General features: G+C 36.4%; 1 protein-coding gene across 14 annotated transcripts in view; it reads left to right on the top strand.

Annotated features, from left to right (window-relative positions):
* Positions 1-20,990, top strand: part of atp8a2 (ATPase phospholipid transporting 8A2) — a 69,138-nt gene that overhangs the window by 8,880 nt on the left and 39,268 nt on the right. For 6 of the 14 annotated variants that reach the window (XR_013815702.1, XR_013815704.1, XR_013815706.1 and 3 more), the window contains 19 exons: positions 8,580-8,757; positions 12,206-12,305; positions 13,808-13,906; positions 14,057-14,102; positions 15,165-15,205; positions 15,492-15,565; positions 15,759-15,828; positions 17,200-17,327; positions 17,416-17,527; positions 18,416-18,584; positions 18,750-18,877; positions 19,092-19,169; positions 19,259-19,347; positions 19,497-19,541; positions 19,666-19,741; positions 19,852-19,957; positions 20,192-20,274; positions 20,374-20,423; positions 20,528-20,597. Coding sequence is in view for 7 of the 14 variants with exons in the window: in XM_079806609.1 (XP_079662735.1) it covers positions 8,580-8,757; positions 12,206-12,305; positions 13,808-13,906; positions 14,057-14,102; positions 15,165-15,205; positions 15,492-15,565; positions 15,759-15,828; positions 17,200-17,327; positions 17,416-17,527; positions 18,416-18,584; positions 18,750-18,877; positions 19,092-19,169; positions 19,259-19,347; positions 19,497-19,541; positions 19,666-19,741; positions 19,852-19,957; positions 20,192-20,274; positions 20,374-20,423; positions 20,528-20,597 (1,742 nt within the window). In the remaining 7 variants the exon portion in view is untranslated. The remainder of the gene's footprint in view (positions 1-8,579; positions 8,758-12,205; positions 12,306-13,807; positions 13,907-14,056; positions 14,103-15,164; positions 15,206-15,491; positions 15,566-15,758; positions 15,829-17,199; positions 17,328-17,415; positions 17,528-18,415; positions 18,585-18,749; positions 18,878-19,091; positions 19,170-19,258; positions 19,348-19,496; positions 19,542-19,665; positions 19,742-19,851; positions 19,958-20,191; positions 20,275-20,373; positions 20,424-20,527; positions 20,598-20,990) is intronic. The other 8 variants (XR_013815701.1, XR_013815703.1, XR_013815705.1 and 5 more) reach the window with 2 other exon arrangements.

Here is a 20,990-nt window from a genome sequence, read left to right as displayed (position 1 = left end):
TTTTACACCTTAAAAATATATGCGTCACAACAATTATGTTAAAAGCCTAATTGAACAATTATGTATTTTATGTCAAAGAGAATTTGTAACCTTTATTTCAAAGTGAGGTTGAGTTTTTTTCATCATTCTATGCATGGAAAAGGATGTGGCATGAAAGTTGATTAACATTTTATGTAAAATAGGTATTGTTTCATTGGGACATAAAATCCACCAAACTGTAAGAATGACCCCACACAGACATGGTATGCATCGATGCATCATTACAGAAATAACAGTCCTTTTTGGTGTCGATGCTAGTTGGTAAGCCAGGGGCTAGACTGTGACGCTTGCATGGCTTGTGCATGAGGTTGCGGGTGGCTGACGTGCCTGGTGGTGTAAGTGAACAATCTCACCTGCGCTCCGGGATAAGCCCCGGTCAGGATTAGATACAGGTGAAGTTGCAGAGCCGACAGAAAGAGGATTACCTTCCCTGGTCACTGTGCCTGTAAGAAGCTTTCATTCTTCATTCACCCTTTTCCATCGCCATAGCTACCCAGGCTACGAGCACATCCCCCGTTGCCCTTGGGGGCCACCAGGACCTGTGGGTCACCTTGGCTACGGGACCGACATGCCACGCCGAGGGCGCAACAGGTCTAGGCGGGGCTCTGTAGGTAAAGGGTTTCTGGACTTCTGGTGGAGCGACCACACGTGAGCATGTGGGAGCTAGGGATGGGCGGCTCGATCCTGAAATATTGATACTTCTGATACTGATGCCACATTTAAGATAGATCCACATAAAATCAATCCTCAGTGGTTTATTTGAATGTTTTAATTATTTAATTAGAATGACATTTAATATGCATCACTAAGTTTAAAGGGAAAAAGAACTTATAGCAAATAGTGTAGCTTATCTCATGAGCAGAACGCTAAAAAGCACAAGAAGTCACAGCAGGGTCATTGTCGAAAACTTTTTGTTGATTTTCCAAAAATACTGAAGTTTTGAATTCATTATTTCTCCCATAAACGTTGCTAAGTATTTATTGACATTATTACTATTCATAAGGACAGCCTGAATTTTATTTCACACATTAAGAATGTAATTTTTTTTTATATTCTAAACTGATGTAAGTGTCACCTCAAAATACTTCTAATCAGACTATAGGTAAATAAAATATTGATAATTTATTTTATGAAAATCTTTCACACAAACATTAAACAATGTAAAACCAATAACGTTTTAATGAACTCCTTTGAACAGCCACTTACTGTGAACTTTGACCTTAGAAGTACTTTTACTCAACATTTTAAGTTTTAACATTGAGAACAGGACAGCAAAAAAGTCAAGGGACAAGCATTTTAAACTAATTATTTAATTAATTAATTACATATTTTAGGTTTTTTTGTTGTTGTGCAAATTACCTCTAAAACAAAATGATCCACTCTAAAAAAAATGAAAAAGTACAAAAATTGTACCTTTTAAGGTACAAGTGGCCGTCACTGGGGTGGTACCCTTAAGGGTACATTTTTGTACCTCTAATTAGAGGAAAACAATGGTATAATTGTACACTAAGGACCAAGTGTGTACTATTTAAAGGTATACGTTTTGTTCCCGAAGGAACAAAATTGAACCTCCACTGTACCTTTTATTTTCTGAGAATGTGGCAACACTTAATACACTTAAATAAATAAGTCAATATCATACTATTTAATAAACATGACAATATGCCTTTTAGACATAGTCTCTTTAAAATCTTTTTCATGATTGAAAAGTCAAGGGACAGATTTGTCACCATAATTTGATAATGACCCAGGACAAACAGAGACTGCAATGCTTGCTATTCAAGTTTGGCGTTCCATGAAAGAGACAATTGTGGTATATGTATATTCAGATGCTAAAATTACCTTCAGAAATCACAAAAACGTTACATTTATTAGACGTATCGACATGTTTAAATACTTGCCAAATAATTGAATAAATAACTGTTCGCCCATCCCTAGCGGGATACTGTAGCTGAATGCAGTTTGCAAATGAAGACCCTCCTTGAGCATTTAATATTTTCTGTCTTTGGATTTTGCTGGGTTGTCTGTATGACCTCTGTACCACTATAATGATTTGCTGGTTCACTGTCCTCTTGAACCCATTCCAGTGCCATTGTGTTGCCGTAGCAGAAAATTCTAGACAATAGAGGAATTTGACACCCATTTGAACAGCATGACCAGAGTCTGACTAATCAGAGTAGTATAATACAGATGGAGAGATGTGCCGTGATATTGCATGGAATAAGAGAGGCCCGCTGAATGAATGCATGCAGGTATAAGAGAATGCGCTGGGTAAAGTGAGTACGGTTACAAAGGCATAGGGATGAATAATGCAACCCAGGGCTATTCATAATTTAAAAGCATGCTGCTTTTTAGTGGTGAAAAGCTGGCGGAAGGCCAAATCTCCACACTCACCCCACACTGTGCTTAGGGTCAAACTCAGTGATAGGTTAACACATGACAATCAAAATGCACATATGTAATTGACATGTCTTTTTTCTTTTACATGCTTTTAAACATTTTAGGATTTATTATATATTTATATTATACATTTATAATACACTTTATATATATTTTTCTTTTTGGAAATCAAGTTCTGGAAACATGTTCAATCATGTTTTGAACTGGAATGTTGTACTATACCTTTCTTTTTCAGTTGTCGACAGTGTTTGGGTTTGATTTGGTGACACAAAAACAGAACAATAGTGTTTCTTTCTTGTTCTTTATCTGAGGGCAAAAGTCAGTGCAGCTCTTAACTTCCCAGTGTTATCAGCACATGTTGCGTAATTTGTGAAATGAGTGCTTGTTGATAATCTTCACCAGCCTGTGTCCTTTATGAAAAGTTTATATGTCCAGCCTATGTACCACACATAATTTACCAGTATGTTGCCGATTCCATGGCTCTGTGATGTTAATCGGGTACAAAGTGTCTGCCGGTCTGGCCATTTGTGAGTAACTGAAGCTTTCATCTGTCGCTAAATATAATTTAAGCCGCATCTCATGGGCCTTGTATCGATCATTAAGATTGAATGGCTGAGCTGGGGATTGGAAGAATAAGAGAGAGAGAGGAAGAGAGTGATCATTCAGAGCGGGATATGTGACGCATGATGAAAAGTGATCATACCTGATTCTTTGACCCTAGTGAGGAACCCTCATGAACTTCTATGGTCCAAGTTGCTTTGTATGTTTTTGTTGTGAGGCAGGTCTGGTGTGTTTTCAGTTGTGTTCTATATAGGGTTCTTGACTCAATTTTAAAGAAGCAATTTAAAATTCTTAAAATGTAATCCAAATAAATGAAATAATTACAACAAAATGATTTAGTTAAAACTAAATCCATAAAATTATCTTATGATGGGAATCCCTAAAAGGCGTCTGACAGGACCCTTTAAGGTTCTACAGAACTTTTTCTTCTAAAGGCCCGTTCACACCAAGGGCCACTCGATAACAATGATACTGTAGTTCTTAAAGGAACTTTGCTGCCGTACCATGGGTGCAGCGGCGCAGAGATAATAAGCTGCGCCTGAAAATAGGCTAACTTCCGTCAACATAACCAACGTGACAACCAGCTTGCACAGGGAGCGTGCTGGGGACTATTTTCAGGCGCCGCGTAATATCATTGCGTCGCTGCACCCATGGTACGGCAGCAAAGTTCCTTGATCGTTACACAGGAATGAGAGTATAGTTCCTAGCCATATCGGTTTAGAAAATCGTTGGTCTTAGTTCACGATGTAACTATACACATCACATAACATATAAATAGGAAAATGTTGGCATTATTTTGTCACTTATTGAGCAGTAGGCTAGCTGGAGCCGTTTACCTCCAGTCTTTGTGCTAAGCTAGGCTAGCGGTGGGTGCGTCAGACAGAGATAGGTACAATATGTAAGATATTTGGATTTAAAATATCCAAAAACCACTAGAACAATGTTGTATATTTTGATGACTCCCAAATGTTTCCAAGAAAGTTTAAATCCAGAGAAATAAGCAATTTTAACCAGGACACGGACCCTCACCCACAAAAAGGTTTTCCGATACTGTTCAGTTAATTTAATAAATAATTTTCATGTAACACCATTGTATAAGGTTTCTCATTCAAACACCATTGCATTGTGTTAAACTGACTTGAAACATTTTAGCTCAACTCAATATTTTCATTTTGAAAGAACATGTTTCAGATAAGTTGGCCGAAATTAACATTTAATGCTTGTTCAATTTACTTACGTAAATTAAGTTCATCCAACTCAATTCTTTTTGACCACTTTACTTAATCCATTTGAGTTGAGAGTACATAAATAATTTTAGTTGTTTTAAAACTGCATTATAGAAACCAGGCACAGGATTTTCCCTTCCCATCATGCTTTGCACAGGACTGGATACGAAGAGTAAATGTTGAAAAAAAGTCTTATTGTATGCGTTTTTTTCATCAAGATGAAAAAATTGTGAGACTTGTTAATGTTCTTTTTATCTTTATATTTAAAAGAGATACTGGTATGTTAGTGTTTTTGGTGGTTACCGTTGTGGTGTAGAGCATGTGCTTGGGGTGAGGACCTGCTAATAACAATGAAAGTTGTTTTAATAATAAAAAACATCTACTTTGGGCATGCCATGGATGTAACAAAACCATCTTCTGGTAAGCCAATAAGATTTAGTAAAAGGTTTTCTTGTTAGATAACATTTGTAATGTTGTAAAAATTGCATTTCACTAAATAAAAATAATCAATTAAGCTGGATTACTTGTTTTGGTTTTTGCTCGATATTAATTTTAGAATAATTGAACTTAATAGTTTTGGACAAAATTAAGAATGTTAACCTGATTCAACTAAACGGCATTAAATTAACCTTATGTAAAAAAAAACCTTAAGTTTACTGAAATAAACAATGTTAATTAAATTCCACATAACCTAGTTATGTGGAACCTGTTGACATAAAAAAAGTTAAGTAAATCCAATGTATAATTTTTTTGAGTGCTCGATTTCTGTGGAAAACCATGGAGACACCAAAAACTCTTTAATATATTGTGTTTGATTAGACAGGTGGGCAACTGTTTGGATACATTCATTGACAGAAAACTAATCATTGTTATATAGCTCGTTAGTCTTATTGTTTAAATCTCGTTTTCTTGATTTACCGCGATTACCATGTTTTACCATGCCTAATATCGATCTAGATACTGCAGTGTGAACAAGTGTCTCCGAGCGAACGCACAGAGTAGCATTACAACATAACATTCAACACACTCAAATGTATCTAATATGATAAAACAGCGCTGCGTTACCACACATATGCATGAGCAGAAGAAGCAGAAGCGGCAACTGGCTTAATAAAAGCTCCACTGCAATAGCAATAGCCATTAGCAATCGCTCCATCGACCTCGTTCCGCTCCAACAGCTTTTAGCCCCACCCTGCTTTATACACAGATAATAATAGTTATCGTTTTTTTGGTGTGAATGGGTCTTTTAGAGTGTATAATTGTGCATAGTTAGGATAGCAAAATGAATATGCTTATTAATTAAAAAATTAATTAAAAGGCTTCTTATTTATTTTGAACCTCTAAGGCCATGCATCAAACTTTTTGAAACTGTATAGTATTTTAGTGCAAAATCTGATGACAATATTTGGCCCAGTGTCATGTTTATAATTCTGCATATTACTGGATCTGTGAGGGTTAATTTTAATAATCATATGATAATATCAATACATTTCATGTGTGATTTTAAGGACATTTTGTTCAATTTTATATGATAAATGGAATGGTACTTGATGTCCAATGTAAAATCTGGATCCTGAAGCAGAACCAGTTGAAAGCCACTGCAGTTTTTTTTAGTTCATGTTGCAATTAAGTCTGAAGTCACCTTGGAAGATACATTAGCCATAATTTATGACTCCATAAAAACACACTTAAGAGCCAGTGTCTTCTGCACTTAAATATATGACACCTTACACAATTACAAGTTCAAACAATTCTCAGTTATTGGCAAGATAGTTATCAGTGGTCAAGCTGGCCTTTGACACCAAAGAGATGGGTGCTTTCTATATTTACACCCTGCATCTCGTAACTTAAGATCATGCATTTACAAGCAAGAGAACTATGCAGAATGCATTCTCAGAAAGCAAAAAGATTTGATGGAGATACAGCCCGTAGCATGATCATGTGGGATATGGTTTAGCTGATTCTTCTGGTTTATGGTTGACTGACGGGCAGATAAAAGGCTAGATGGTTCAAGAGACAGCATCAGCGTGGTTTTGTCTAAATGGGGGAAAAAAATTCTAGCAAGATTCTCACGCAACATTCATATACTGTTTACTTGCAAGCAAATTAAGAGTTTTAGGGAAAAAAGTTGAAAAATGTAAAAAATTGTTTGTGTGTGTGTGTATGTGTATGTATGTATGTATGTATGTATGTATGTATGTATGTATGTATGTATGTATGTATGTATGTATGTATGTATGTGTATATATATATATATATATATATATATATATATATATATATATATATATATATATATATATATATATATATATATATATATATATATATATATATATACATACATACATAATATATATATATACATACATACATACATACATACATACATACATACATACATACATACATACATACATACATACATACATACATACATACATACATATATACACATATACATATATATATATATATATATATATATATATATATATATATATATATATGTATATGTGTGTGTGTGTATATATATATATGTGTATATATGTATATGTGTATGTATGTATGTGTGTGTGTATATATGTATATGTGTATGTATGTATGTATGTGTGTGTATATATAATGTATATATAATACAATAAATATAAACAGTTATTTCAAAATTAATACATTTATTTGTTTTTTTATTTTTTATAATTATTTTACTGACGTCAAAATCTGTAAGTCAAACCTTTTGAAACGTTATGGTATTTTTTGCTCAAAATCTTTTGGTTAATAAAAATACAATATGTGGTCGAGTGCATGTTAATAATTCATAAATCCCACAATATTCAGATCAGTGGTCTATAAATATTTAAATGACATTCTTTAACCTTTAGTTGTTCCTCTATATACCCTATTGACATAATATTGACAATTTGACCTTCAAACATGAACCCTGTGGGAAACCACATTTGTGGCTACAGGTAAAGTCTCCATCATAACAAGGAGGAGCAAATGAACAGGAAGTGAGCACGTTTAGTGCCTTTTGATCCATATTGTGGAGACGGACCCGGCGTGTCTCCCGAGCAGTGCCTGCGCCTTTAAGTGTAAGGTTTTTGTGTTGTCCGACTGCGGGTAATGCTGTAGTTAGACGCGGACAGAGAAAGCGCGCTGTCTGGAAGGAAACCATCTTCTGTCACTGCAAAGACACAACGGAGTGGAGCCTTATAAAAACATCCACAGATTGCCCGAGGCGGCCCAAATGACACGGTGGGAGAGGGTTTGGGGCTTGTCTATTAGAGCGGCTGACTGGAATGGGAGAAGTGACGCGTGTAGTCCATCTCTCCACGCCCGCTTTCGATCATGCAGCAGCTGGGTAAACTCTCCTGTCACATCCAGACAGAGCTGTTATTTACCGAGCGTACATTATTTATTATGTGCGGAAAATAATTATTTGCCGATGGTCTGTGATGCTGCAACATTTGAGAGGGAATCGCAGCGTACGAGTGGCCGCAATCACTTCTGGACGCATCGAAGTCGTACGTCATCGTATAACGTTCACCTCGAGCCAATCAGCTGTAAGCTCGAGGCTACTCCTGAATAAATAACATTATTTTTATCGATTCGTTTATATGTCATTTTAATTTCATTCTTTTTAAAATCAAATATTTTTTAATATACACATGGTTAGAAATTTAATAATATTTTATATAAATTATTATTATAAATATAATTATTCTATTTAAAATTATGACTACTGTAGCTTCAGTTTAATATCTTTTTTTACTTGTGAAATAATTTTATTTCAAAAAATGAGTTTTTTTGTTTGGAGAACAAAACAAAAAAAAGTGTAGATTTATTACAATGGGAGAGATTCAATTGATTATGAGATATAATGAATGTTCGCATCAGGCGCGTATGATGCCTAAAATGCTGTCTAGGTAGGCAGCTCGCTGGGTTTTGAGACGCAGTCAGTGCCATTGCTTTTCGTTTCAGCGCATCGTGAATACACAGGTGTTTCCACGGAATAAAGAGGCTTTTATAAAGATAAACAAATGCACAAGGTTTCCTACAAAGGTGTTTGCTGCGCCATTGTGCTCCCATCAGCACATTCTATACAGGGGGTCCCGTGGGCGTCGCGCGTATGCTGTATCGGTGACGGAGCTTTTGCTCGTGGAGGATGATGAGGAGGACGATGATGATGAGGATGGGGACGGGGAGGGCGGTGCACAGAGGGAAACGTCATTGACGCCAGGGGCGGCTTGCATCAGCACACAGTAGTAGTGTTAGTGGCCAGCGCACTGAACTGTAAACCACCTTTCTATGTCTGTTCTTCCTCCTGTCTTGTTCCACGCACACTCACGCTAGCCTCGCCTCTCTCCCATCACTCGAACGGTGCAGGACCCGCGTGCTCGGCCGCCGGCTACCGCAAGGCAGAGGATGAGATGTCCGGAACCACATCACAGGCGGATCCGATAGATGCCACAGCGCGGATCGTGCTGCTCAACCGAGCCCAGACCACCAAATTTTGTGACAACCATGTCAGGTGACTTCATTCAAGTCTTTATCGTATGGAATAGGAAAATATAACATTGCAGTTTGAATTTATCATAGCTTGTTTTAGTGTATTAATTGTTTTAAAGTGTGAGCATGATCAAGGCTCCGTTATTATTATTATTGTGGTCTTTTTGTGGCTGTAAATGAGCTATTTTAAAATGAAAGATGCTGCAAACAATTGTATCTTTGTTGCAGTGCTCTATGGGTGTCTTTTTAAATGAGAAGGACTCCTCTCTTTGTTGTTAGTCTAATATAAACGCATGGATCAGCATTTAACTTGCACTATCAACAAGGAAACAATACTACAATATTTTTGCTTGGTTTTTTGTTTTGTTTGTTTATTTGCACTGGCAATAAAAAAGTTTAGGGTCAGTAACGTTTCAATGATTTTGAAAGACGTCTCTTATGCAAGGCTTCATTTATTTGAGAAAATACAGTAATATTGTTAAATATTATTATAATTTAAAAGAACTCTTTTCAATTGGAATGTTTTAAAATGGGATGGCAAAGCTGAGTTTCAGCATCATTACTCCAGTCTTCAGTCACATCATCCTTCAGAAATCAGTCTAATGCTGATTTGGTGCTCAAGAAACATTTCTAATTATTAACAATGTTTATATTTTTGTGGAAACCATGATGCATATTGTTTTTCAAGATTCATTGATAAAATTTTTTTAGCATTTAATTGAAAAGAGAAATCAAGTAACAAGTATTTAGTCACTTTAGTTTTTATTGCGTCCTTGCTGGGTAAAAGTATTAATATAATAATTAGTATAAATGTTGTGTTTTTACGCACAAAAGTTAAAAAAGAACTAAAATAATACACCAAGAAACTTTTATTGTCAAATAAATTAAAGTTAAACAAAGTTAAAGATGTATGATTCTCAGTAAAGAATACAAGTGTATTGATGTTGGCTTGAAATCCACCTTCATTTTGTTTTTCTCCTTTAAAAAGCAGCGCATTCTCAGTTCATTTCAAGTTCATTTTGATTTGGACATGACCTGAAGTGATGATATCAGAGTGGTTAAGTTGTTTACTTAATAATTAGCCTGTCCATTTTCACCAGTTTGGCTCATTCAGAAAGATGTGCGCACTTCAGAGAAGGGTGATATGATATCCCATCAACAGTGTGATCAGCCAGTCACAGCAATGCAGAGGCGGTGCCTCCTCCCATTTCCCCTGTATTTCGCAGTCAACTTATTGCGTTTACTGGTATTATTAATTATTGATGCCTCACCACCAGTGGTGTAAAGTAACGAATTACAAATACTCTCGTTACTGTAATTGAGTAGTTTTTCCCAGGAATTGTACTTTATTAAGTAGTTTAAAAACAGTGTTCTTTTACTTGAGTACATTTTAAGTGCTGTATCTGTACTTTTACTACGCTATTTTCCCTAAACCTGCCATCGCTAAATTATGCTTATTTTTTTTCCTGTCAACATGATTGGCTAAGACGAATAATCAGTCCTGTGACTCCATGACTTTTTGTTCTTACTGAGAATCATCCATAAAAGAGTAAGCTACGTTTTTAATTAGCAGGGTATAAGGTGGAATAATATTCATAGCATATTACTCACTACTCACTATTCTTGAGTACTTTTTAAAGGGCTACTTTTTACTCCTACTTTGAGTAGTATTTAGGACAGGTACGTTTACTCTACTAGCGCTACATTTTTTGACAAGTAACAGCCCTTTTACTTGAGTATGCTTTTTCAGTTCTCTTTCCACCACTGCCCACCACCAACACAGCTGTTCCAACATTTTATGGTCCAACATAAAGATAATCTTATTAACTTCTAATGCTATGAGATTGATTACAAAAATAATTTAATCAAGTTAAGGTTTTCCCTCAGGGAAACTCCATGCTAAATGTATGCAAGTACACATTGAATGCGACATCCGAATAGCTTCCATTAAGTGAAGTACTCTGTCAGAGATTTCCTGTGAGTACACCAAGGTCATGTTCCGGGCCGTGCTTGGCAAGAGTTCATCTGCAGTTCCTGAACAAAACGTCTTTTGGTCTCCAAAGTGCCCAAGTCGTCTAAAGACTTGAGTGTTTTTTTTTTATCTGTTGGATGGCTATTATAACAGTTTGATATGGAGTGAAATTCTGCTGATGACAAAACGGCACTTTTTGAATCTGTATGAATATGATTCTGTTATGATAGATCAATACTTGCATCAAAAGCCTGGTAGATTTGGATCTCAGATCACTTTCATATTAGTGCCATAATATGGGAGCTCATACAAAATCAACCTCTCAGTACCGAAAACACTCACCCACACACTCTTCATCGATCCACCAGTATATTCTAAAGATTCGATTCTGCTTTGAAAGGCTCTATTTTGGTTCCTGCAACAACATTAAGGCGGCTCTAGAAATCCATAGCCGTTTTGTCATTGGCTAATTTCAGATCAGATGGAGCTCTGACCTTTACTGCTCATCGGCTTCTCAGCACAAAGCCTCTCTGACTGGAACAGTGGAAATTTTAATAAGAATTGTTCAGATCACTCTCTTATTCCTTGATCTTCATGTTTTATTTACCAACTGGTTTCTGCTTCCCAATGCATTGGCATCAATTGGTCAGCCGTCAATCACAAAGTAACTAGATCAACAAATCCAGCAGTGCAATCATCCATATCAGTCTTTTAGGGTAACCCCAGGTACTACACATTATGGTGACCGCGGTTCGGGTTACTGCGTGTGTGATTGGACCGCTGAATGTTAATGAAGGGGATCGTATGAATGGTTTCAGCCACTCTTTGATGTCAACGATAGCCTGTCGTACTTCCAGGTCAGCTACCGAGCTGCTGTTTGACGCCGTAGTGTGGGTTACACTGGGTGTGTTAGGCTGTGAACTCATTGCCGATGAGCCCAGAAGGGTGTCATGTTTACAAAGAGGACCAAACTTGCACAAGTACACACGCTGTATTATAGAAACATGCTTCCAGATGCGGATACAAACACACCCACACAAACAAATACTGACTCATGTGTAGATTTAGATGGACAGCCTTGGGACGGAGGCAAATTTGTAGTCCCGGAGGTTATTTTTAGGGATCCTAACAGCTATTTTAATGACTGTAAAACATTTGCCGCTGCAATCAGATATTCAAGAGCTACTTAGGGGTTCGATCAATACAGATAATTGACAGACACGCCGAGAAACATCCATCCTAACAGCCCAAACACTTATTTTGGGATTATTCATCTAAATTTAATGCAGTGAGCAATGACCTGTCAGGTGTTTGTGAAAGCAAATGGATGCTGGCTTTCAAAACACTTACGAATGCTTTTTTTCATTGAAGTCGTTGTGGAGCTAATCCTAAATTAGTGCTCTTATGGCCTTGGTTGTGTGTATATATAGGTTTTTTAAATAGTTTAAAGCTGATAGATTGCTTTTAAACTCATCAATTTTCCCTTTTTTCCCTCTAGCACGGCTAAATACGGGATCCTTACCTTCCTGCCACGGTTCTTGTACGAACAGATCAGGCGGGCGGCTAATGCCTTCTTCCTCTTCATTGCTCTTATGCAGGTATGACACTTGGGATGGTCTGACAACTGTATGGACTACATCTGCTTTGTTTTGAGCACCTCAAAGTACAAAATGTGTTGCTCATGTTGATCACTTTCAAGGGGGATATTCATCCGAGGAGCCATACTGCTTATGCTGACCATGGGATTTTTCGGTCATTTGCCAACATATCCATTTGTGTATTATGTCCATTTTTGGAAGTGGTCCACTATTTTACTCTCATCCACTTTGAGTCACTATCCACTCTCAATAACCGCTGTCACACAATCCAAATAGATAGGCCAGTATTGCATGAAAAAGAGGGAGAAAAGAAGCTAAATAGCTAAAAGGTTTCTTCATTGTGTCCTGCTGTTTACTCATTGTAGTGCTTTATATACCTCAAATATGCTGGCTAACACTTTTCTGAAATGTTAAACTTCTACGATGAATTCAGCCTTAGTTTAGAAGTCTTAAGCTAACTTAATTCTTTTTTGATGTTTAAAGGGATAGTTTATCCAAAAGTTAAAATGTACTAATTTACATACCCTAGTGTCGTTCCAAATCTGTTTGACATTTTGATAATTTACTAATAATAGAAGATGACTAGCCCTTTTAAACTCTAAAAAAACGTAACTACAGAGTCTTTCGCACCAGGTAGTTCTGGGAACTTAGTTCTAGGAACAAGCCACCAGGGTGGATCCCCCGAGAACTAAAGGTTCCCCTAGGGCCATTTTCCTGGTTGCATTCGCACCGCCAGTAGGAACTCTGAAGTGATGGAAGCCGTGCTTTTTGTTGTGACTTTTTTTTATTTTGACAGCGATGAGAACGCAGTCCGACCACACTGATCTCATATTCATTAGTCTTCATTAGTTTACGATCTGTTTAACAGTCCTGTCTAATATTATTAGATAGAACTGTTATACAAAAAAAAGTCCGTATTGAAAAAGTATTAACATTTGCCGTGTGGCTGATTTCGCTAGCTTAGCAGAAATACATAATCATGTTCCACTTGGTCCCCTCAAAGTTGCGTTTTTCTCTTTAGTGTAAAGGTTGAGAGGTCCATTTATTACCATTTTGCATGTTCGTTTGTTTCTGGAGTAAATATATAGGCTATAATCTGTGTGTTTCCACGGCTTTTTAAAAATGGCAGGTGCTGGTGTTTTGTGTGCGGGCCAATCAGCGTTCACTTACGTAACTGGTAGTTCCTATTGTGCTGGGTTAGACCCTACTCTAAAGCAGGAGCTTTTTTTGTCCCCCAAAAGGAGTTCCTAGAACTAAAATCCAAAACCCGGGTACTTCCAGCAATAATTCTAGGAACTATGAAAAGGTTCCTCCTGTGCATAAAAATAGTTAACACACAACTTGTACACTATATTCCATATCTTGTGAAGCCATACAGATTAGGATTCTGTTTTCCCTACCTAATTTTTTTCATTTTAAATGGGACTTTCCTAAAGCATATTGTTGTGCCACCAAGTAAAGTACTTCATTTTATGTTTATCTGTGTACATTTTCAAATGCAGCAAATCCCTGATGTCTCACCGACGGGTCGCTACACAACGCTGGTGCCCCTTATCTTTATTCTGACAGTGGCTGGGATCAAGGAGATCATTGAGGATTATGTGAGCATTCTGCTGAATAGAGCGCTGCATTGACGTTAAACTGTCCAGACCTTGTTTTGACAACACAGGATAAGTGCATTGTCTTTGAAATGCAGTTGAAATTGTTGAGTGAATAATGCTGATGATATGTCGCGTGTTGTGTTCTCACAGAAAAGACATAAAGCAGACAATACGGTGAACAAGAAGAAGACAACAGGTTGAGTGTTACAATCATATATGTGTATCAGGGTCAAAAATTAACTAGGACAACTTGCAAACAAAAATGCCACTTGAAGTAACAAAAATGCCCTAGAAAATTTCAGGGCTGGAAGTGCTTTGTTACGTAACATTTTATATATTTTGAAATGCTCTATTTAAGTTATGGGTTTAGTGCTTTTGCAGTCATGGTAGTGACCTATATCTGTCAAACGTGGATTCGCTGGTAGCTAATATGAAGTGGTTTTTAAATTAAGCTCTGAAAACACCATTACTATATACAATATTAATCATTATAAATGTTTAAAAAATATTTTTAAATTTAGCTTACAAATTTAATAGTTTATTTTAATCATATTAAATGTAACATGTTGCAGATCTCAAAATGACTATTGATTTTTACATTATAATATGGTGATGCCAAATTCACTTGAGCATTTTAAACAATAAAAAAAAAAGAAAATTAATTATGCAAAATAGTATAGCATTTTATTAACAGCTATTTATCTGATACAATAAATGAAAATAATACAATAATGAATAAAAAAGTCAGAATTTTAATGTATAAAGTCTAGGCATCCCTAGACTTCATAAGCTTTTTTTTATTTAATTTTTTTAGAATTAGCATACATAATTGTTCATAATTATTTTAAATATTTAACTTAAAACACAATGGGATGGCATTTTTTTTTAGAAGTTTAAAATAAATATGCCCTTATGAGGATATTTGTACCTCTTAACATAAAGTACATTTCTAGTTGTGTGTGTGTGTGTGTGTGTGTGTGTGTGTGTGTGTGTGTGTGTGTGTGTGTGTGTGTGTGTGTGTGTGTGTGTGTGTGTGTGTGTGTGTGTGTGTGTGTGTGTGTGTGTGTGTGTGTGTGTGTGTGTGTGTGTGTGTGTGTGTGTGTGTGTGTGTGTGTGTGTGTGTGTGTGTGTGTGTGTGTGTGTGTGTGTGTGTGTGTGTGTGTGTGTGTGTGTGTGTGTATATATTGTTTCTATAATCATGAGGAGAGGTTTATATATTCATGAGGATAATTTTTCTGATGATGTCATTGTTTTCTAGTACTGCGTAACGGAGCATGGCAGACCATCATATGGAAGCAGGTAACCCTGTCTTTTTGTCTCTTTCTGCGTCTTTTTTTCTTATTCTATTTCTCATGTGTTTCCCGCCTTTCGGTCAATGATGCTTTCACTTATGTTTTGGTAACACCTTCTTTTTCAGCTCACCTCTCACTGCAATTTTTTTAATTTATTTGTTTTACTTTCTCTTGATTTTTGTACATCCAGCTGTGTGTTGCTCCTCCTTTCTATGTTTCCAAGCACTGTGGTCTATTTCTTAATCTCATTTTCTCCCTCCTCATGCTGTTGCACTGCTGCACCTGCCCACTAGGTGGCAGTGGGAGACATAGTCAAGGTGACCAATGGGCAGCATCTCCCGGCTGACATGGTCATAGTGTCCTCCAGGTCAGCACCACAGTGTATTTGTGTGTGTATCCGTGGGGTTTGTCTTGCTGTGTTTGTGCTGTCGTGTGATTTATAGCTGTGAAAAATAAATTACATGTGATTTTTGGGAATATGTTTCAGTGAAAATATTTGTGTGTTGTGTTTATATTTGTGTTCAGCTGTTTTGTTATATCTACGGCTGTTTTTCTCACAGTGAGCCTCAGGCGATGTGTTATACTGAAACATCCAACTTAGATGGCGAGACCAACCTAAAGATCCGACAGGTATACATTACAAAAGTCTTGAGTGTTTTGTATAATGTGTTCTAAGAGTATAAAATCAGGGGTCACCAATTGGTCGCATTTTGCAATCTTTTCACACTGGTGCGAAATTGGTAAAAGCTGCCATTTCTGATGTACATGAGAAACATTAAACGGCAAACAAAGCAAAAGCAGAATAATAGACACTGCGTCATGAGCTCAGAACAGGTTTACTCACGGGCCGATCTCGATCATGTGACCCTGTTACTACACGGCGCTGGGAGATCCAGTGAGAAAGTGTTTAAATTTGCCACAGAATTAATAACATCGCAGCGAGTTTTAATGAGAAACATTCAAATTCAGCACAGAATTCTCTGTTATAAACCATAGATATTCGATCAAACAGTGCTGACATGGAAGCCAAGAGAAACATTCTGCCATGAACGAACAAGTCATTTTCATTCCACAAATCACCAATATTCACCATGGATTTGATGTAGTTACACTAACTGTAACCATGGTATTGTGGCATAAATAGTCGGATGTTTTTACATTATTCATTTCTGGGTTCATGCAACCATGAAATTCAAGCACATTTACAGGACTTTGAAGTGCTTCACAGTCTTTCCAGCACTTCAAAGCTCTAAATATTATCCAATTTAAGTGTTATTTTTAATGTGGTGACCAAAAACATTTTTTGTTCCCCCTTCAAAGATTGTCCCCATTTGTTAAACTAATAGTTTCAAGGTGTAGGAAAACTAACACTTGGTGGCAAATAAACTCTTTTATTTAAAAAGAAAGAAATGCCACTATAACCACTAGATGGCGGCAGAGAATCACATATTGGCTTATTAGTCATTTCCACCCGCTAATATGCTTTTCAGTTTATGTTTAGACATTATGAAATCACTATTATAAAATATCAAATCATCAAGAAAAACATTTTTGTCAAAGTTTGACTTTTTGTACCAAAGTATGAAATGGGAAAAGTCTCATGAAAAACAAAATTTTCTTCAAATTGCGACTGAAATACACAGAAAGCGAGTAAAGAGAACTCCTTTTAAAAATTACTGAAGCTGTCGGTCAGTTCAGTATGATACTATAGAAGAACAATGATATATTTGAGTAGAATATCTACATTTTTCTCTAAAATGTGAAATTACATTGTTGCACGTTACTGTTGTTAATAAAAGTTAATTTGATCTGCATCTCAACTCAAGCTCAGTGCTTTACTGTCAAATGTGCATTTCCAAGAAATAAACATGTAATATTTTTAGTATCGACACTTAATCCGCTGCCGAATCAGGTGCTGGTGCCACCATCTGTAGAACTTAGTGCTCTCAAATGTTAGTCTGGAGCTCTGAACATATTTGTTGTTTGTTCCTTGTGTTTCAGGGTCTCTCACTCACAGCTGGTTTTCAGTCTCTGGAGGAGCTGATAGCTTTGTCTGGTCGTCTTGAATGTGAGGGCCCAAACAGACACTTGTACGACTTCACTGGAACACTACGCCTAGACAACCTCAAGTACGCTAACTCACTATTTGAAATGGTGTGAATGTAAAATATAACACATACACACACTTCATTCAGTGACCATGTGCTTGAATTACAGCCCAGCTCCACTTGGGCCGGACCAGGTGCTGTTACGAGGCGCCCAGCTCAGGAACACGCAGTGGGTTGTGGGAATTGTAGTCTACACTGGACATGATTCCAAACTCATGCAGGTAAGTGTGATTTCAGAAAAGCTGGATGTGGACCGGTGTTGTTACTGTGTTGTTAGCTAAAATTAAAATCACTTGCGTTAATTGAAATAAAATAAAATATAAATATCAGATGAAAAACAAACAAAAATTAGGAACGTTGCCTTGGCAATTAACTGAAATAAAATGATAAAATAATTTAAAGTAATAAAATTACTAAAGCTTTAATTTATATTTTATTTAAGTTTTAGTTTAACAAAAATATTTAAAAAAACTAATAAAAATAGTACATAAAAATGATACAAATAAAAACAAATTCAAAATATTAATAAATACAGCAATGGTGTATAAATAATACTAAAATATGTAGATGTAGACTGTGATTGGGAATATAATAAATGAGTAAGGAATTTTTTTTTTTTTTTATATTATTTGTACCATACATTTTTTTTTATTATTTGAAGAAAATGCTACGGAAATTCCGTGGACGTAAATATGGTAGTCATTCAGCACCATGGTATATATCAGAGTTCTATGGTATTGCAGTCAGTTACTATGACACAGTACTTTTGTAAATTATTTTTTTTATAAAGGTTAATCATAATCAGATCTTTGGTACATGTATTTAATGGTGAAATCATCTAAAAATGACTGAGGCTACACTATTTTAATACTTTTTATAGATTAAAACATGGAGTCATTATAGATGTAAATTGTAATGTGCATCTACACTACCATTCAAAGTTCTGGTGTCTGGTCTGGTGTGTAATGTTTTTGAATGAAGCACTCTAATGCTCACCATGGCTGCATTTATTAAATTAAAATTAATTAAATTCATTAAAAACAATTACTGACCCCCAAACCTTTGAACGGTAATGTATAGAGCTTTAATATAATGTTTCCATCCTGCAGAATTCCACTAAAGCTCCACTAAAACGCTCTAATGTGGAGCGTGTGACAAACATGCAGATCCTGGTTCTGTTCGGGATTCTCCTGGTCATGGCACTGGTCAGCTCCATTGGGGCCGCCATATGGAACGAACAGCACACGGATGAGGCTTGCTGGTACCTTTCCCGGGCAGGTATATTTTGTTTAGCACAATGAAACCTACTTTGCCCTTTTAGAATATTTATTCTACAATTTTCACTTATTAGCACATACTAGCGCTAAATAAATGGTTTTGAACTTTTGATCAATTTGCATATGTTAATGTTCATAAAATAAGCTTATGTCATTGTCTATCCAGGTGACATCTCCCTGAACTTCTGGTACAATCTGCTGACCTTCATCATCCTCTATAACAACCTGATTCCAATCAGCCTACTGGTCACTCTAGAAGTGGTCAGATTCACACAGGCTCTCTTTATTAACTGGGTAATTACTAAATATCACCAATTATATTGGGATCAACTGATAAAACGTCTTATTAAATGTCTCGACAAACGATTTCGGCCTTCCTTTTGTTAGCTGAAATTTCAGTGCATCACTCAGTGTTAAAATACAGCATTTTTTTCAAACTGATTCATACTGAAACCTAAGAATTTGAACCGTTATGAATAAATGCTTTGTTCTTCATGCATATCTACAGGATGTTGAGATGTATTATGCAGAGACAGACACTCCAGCTATGGCCCGAACTTCCAATCTGAATGAAGAACTAGGCCAAGTGAGGAGAAGCTCGGCTTATTAACTTTTACATATGTTAATCTACATTGTCTACAATACGTCTCATGCGCTGTCTTTTTTCTTTTTCAGGTAAAATATCTATTTTCAGATAAGACGGGCACTCTCACCTGCAACATCATGCACTTTAAAAAGTGCACGATAGCTGGAATTACATACGGGTAATTGTGGTGTTCCTTTGCTTTCGTGCATCAATACACTCGCATTATCTTTGTGCTTTGCATCGTTCTGGCTCTATTAGGGTACATTGATCCGTTACTTTTTGTTTATGTTTGTGTGAGTGGCCACTGATCTATAACGCTGTCTCCAGGCACTTCCCAGACCTGGAATGCGATCGATCCATGGAGGACTTCAGGTCAGATACCGCTGATTCTATCTCTGTCCTGTACCCTGGCGAATATTACGCAGGTCTAAGAGGATAATGTGCATTATGAAATTATGTTGTCCATTACATCTTATTTCTGTCTGTCTTTTTGCAGTCAACTTCCCTCTACAAGTCATAATTCTACTGAGTTTGATGATCCTGCTCTTATCCAGAACATTGAGAAGAACCATGTAAGAGCTTTTTAGCTGTTCTCTAATATATTTTGGATATTAAAACGAAGTTTCTTGTGCATCATGTATGTTTATATAGTTAAAATCTGCCCTTTTCTCCTTTTCTATAGCCCACATGCCCCCAGATATGTGAGTTTTTGACCATGATGGCTGTTTGTCATACTGTTGTTCCCGAGCGAGAAGATGACCAACTTATCTACCAGGCTTCCTCACCAGGTACCACAATATTCTGACTTAATTGACACGTTTAAAAAGCAAATCAGCATATTAGAATGATTTCTGAAGGATCATGCGACACTGAAGACTGGAGTAATGATGCTAAAATTGATCTTTGCCATCACAAGAATAAATTACATTTTTTAAAATATAATAGAAATCAGTTCTTTTAAATTGTAATCATATTTTGATCAAATAAATGCAGCCTTGGTGACTTTTGACTGATGTTTTTAGATGAAGGAGCGCTGGTTAAAGGTGCCAAGAGTCTGGGCTTTGTTTTTACTGCACGGACACCACATTCAGTCATCATAGAGGCGGTTAGTCTGTGTTTCTTGCCATTAATAATGAGAACTCAAAACATACTCTTTGTATGTCTTTGTATTTAATGTGTACATTTTCTTTTGTTTGTTTCTCAGAGAGGAACAGCGCAGACATATGAGCTTCTTAATGTACTAGAATTTTCCAGGTAGGAAACAGCTGTGAGCCGAGCTCTCACACCATCACACATACAATATCACAAACACCCTGTACGTTGTGTTTCAGTGCATATTTCTTTTTCTTTTTTCGCAGCAATCGCAAACGGATGTCAGTGATTGTCAGAACACCTACGGGCAAACTTCGACTTTATTGCAAGGGAGCGGTGAGTGTTTCATAAACCACATAATTAGCGCAGATGCAGAATGTACAGTAAAGTTTAAAAGGTTTTTGTCTCTTAAGCTCATCAAGGCTGCCTTTATTTGATCAAAAATACAGTAAAACACAATTTAAAATAACTGTTTTATATTTTAATACATTTAATGAATGTAATTAGTTTCTGTTCAAAGCTGAATTTTTAGCAGCCATTACTCCAGAAATAGAATATTTTGCAACATTATAAATGTCTTTTTATTGTCACTTTGGACTAATTTAATGCATCCTTGCAGAATAAAAGAAAAATATTACTGACCCCAAACTTTTGAATGGTAGTGTTTACAGTACATATACAATTCATCATTCCTTATGATGATAAAGCTTATACTCAATATGGATAGGA

Source organism: Gobio gobio (genome assembly GCF_949357685.1).
Source record: "Gobio gobio genome assembly, chromosome: 23".
NCBI classification, from domain to species: Eukaryota; Metazoa; Chordata; class Actinopteri; order Cypriniformes; family Gobionidae; genus Gobio; species Gobio gobio.
The sequence above is the reverse complement of the archived record's forward strand: the minus strand, read 5'-3'. Positions and strand labels throughout refer to the sequence as shown.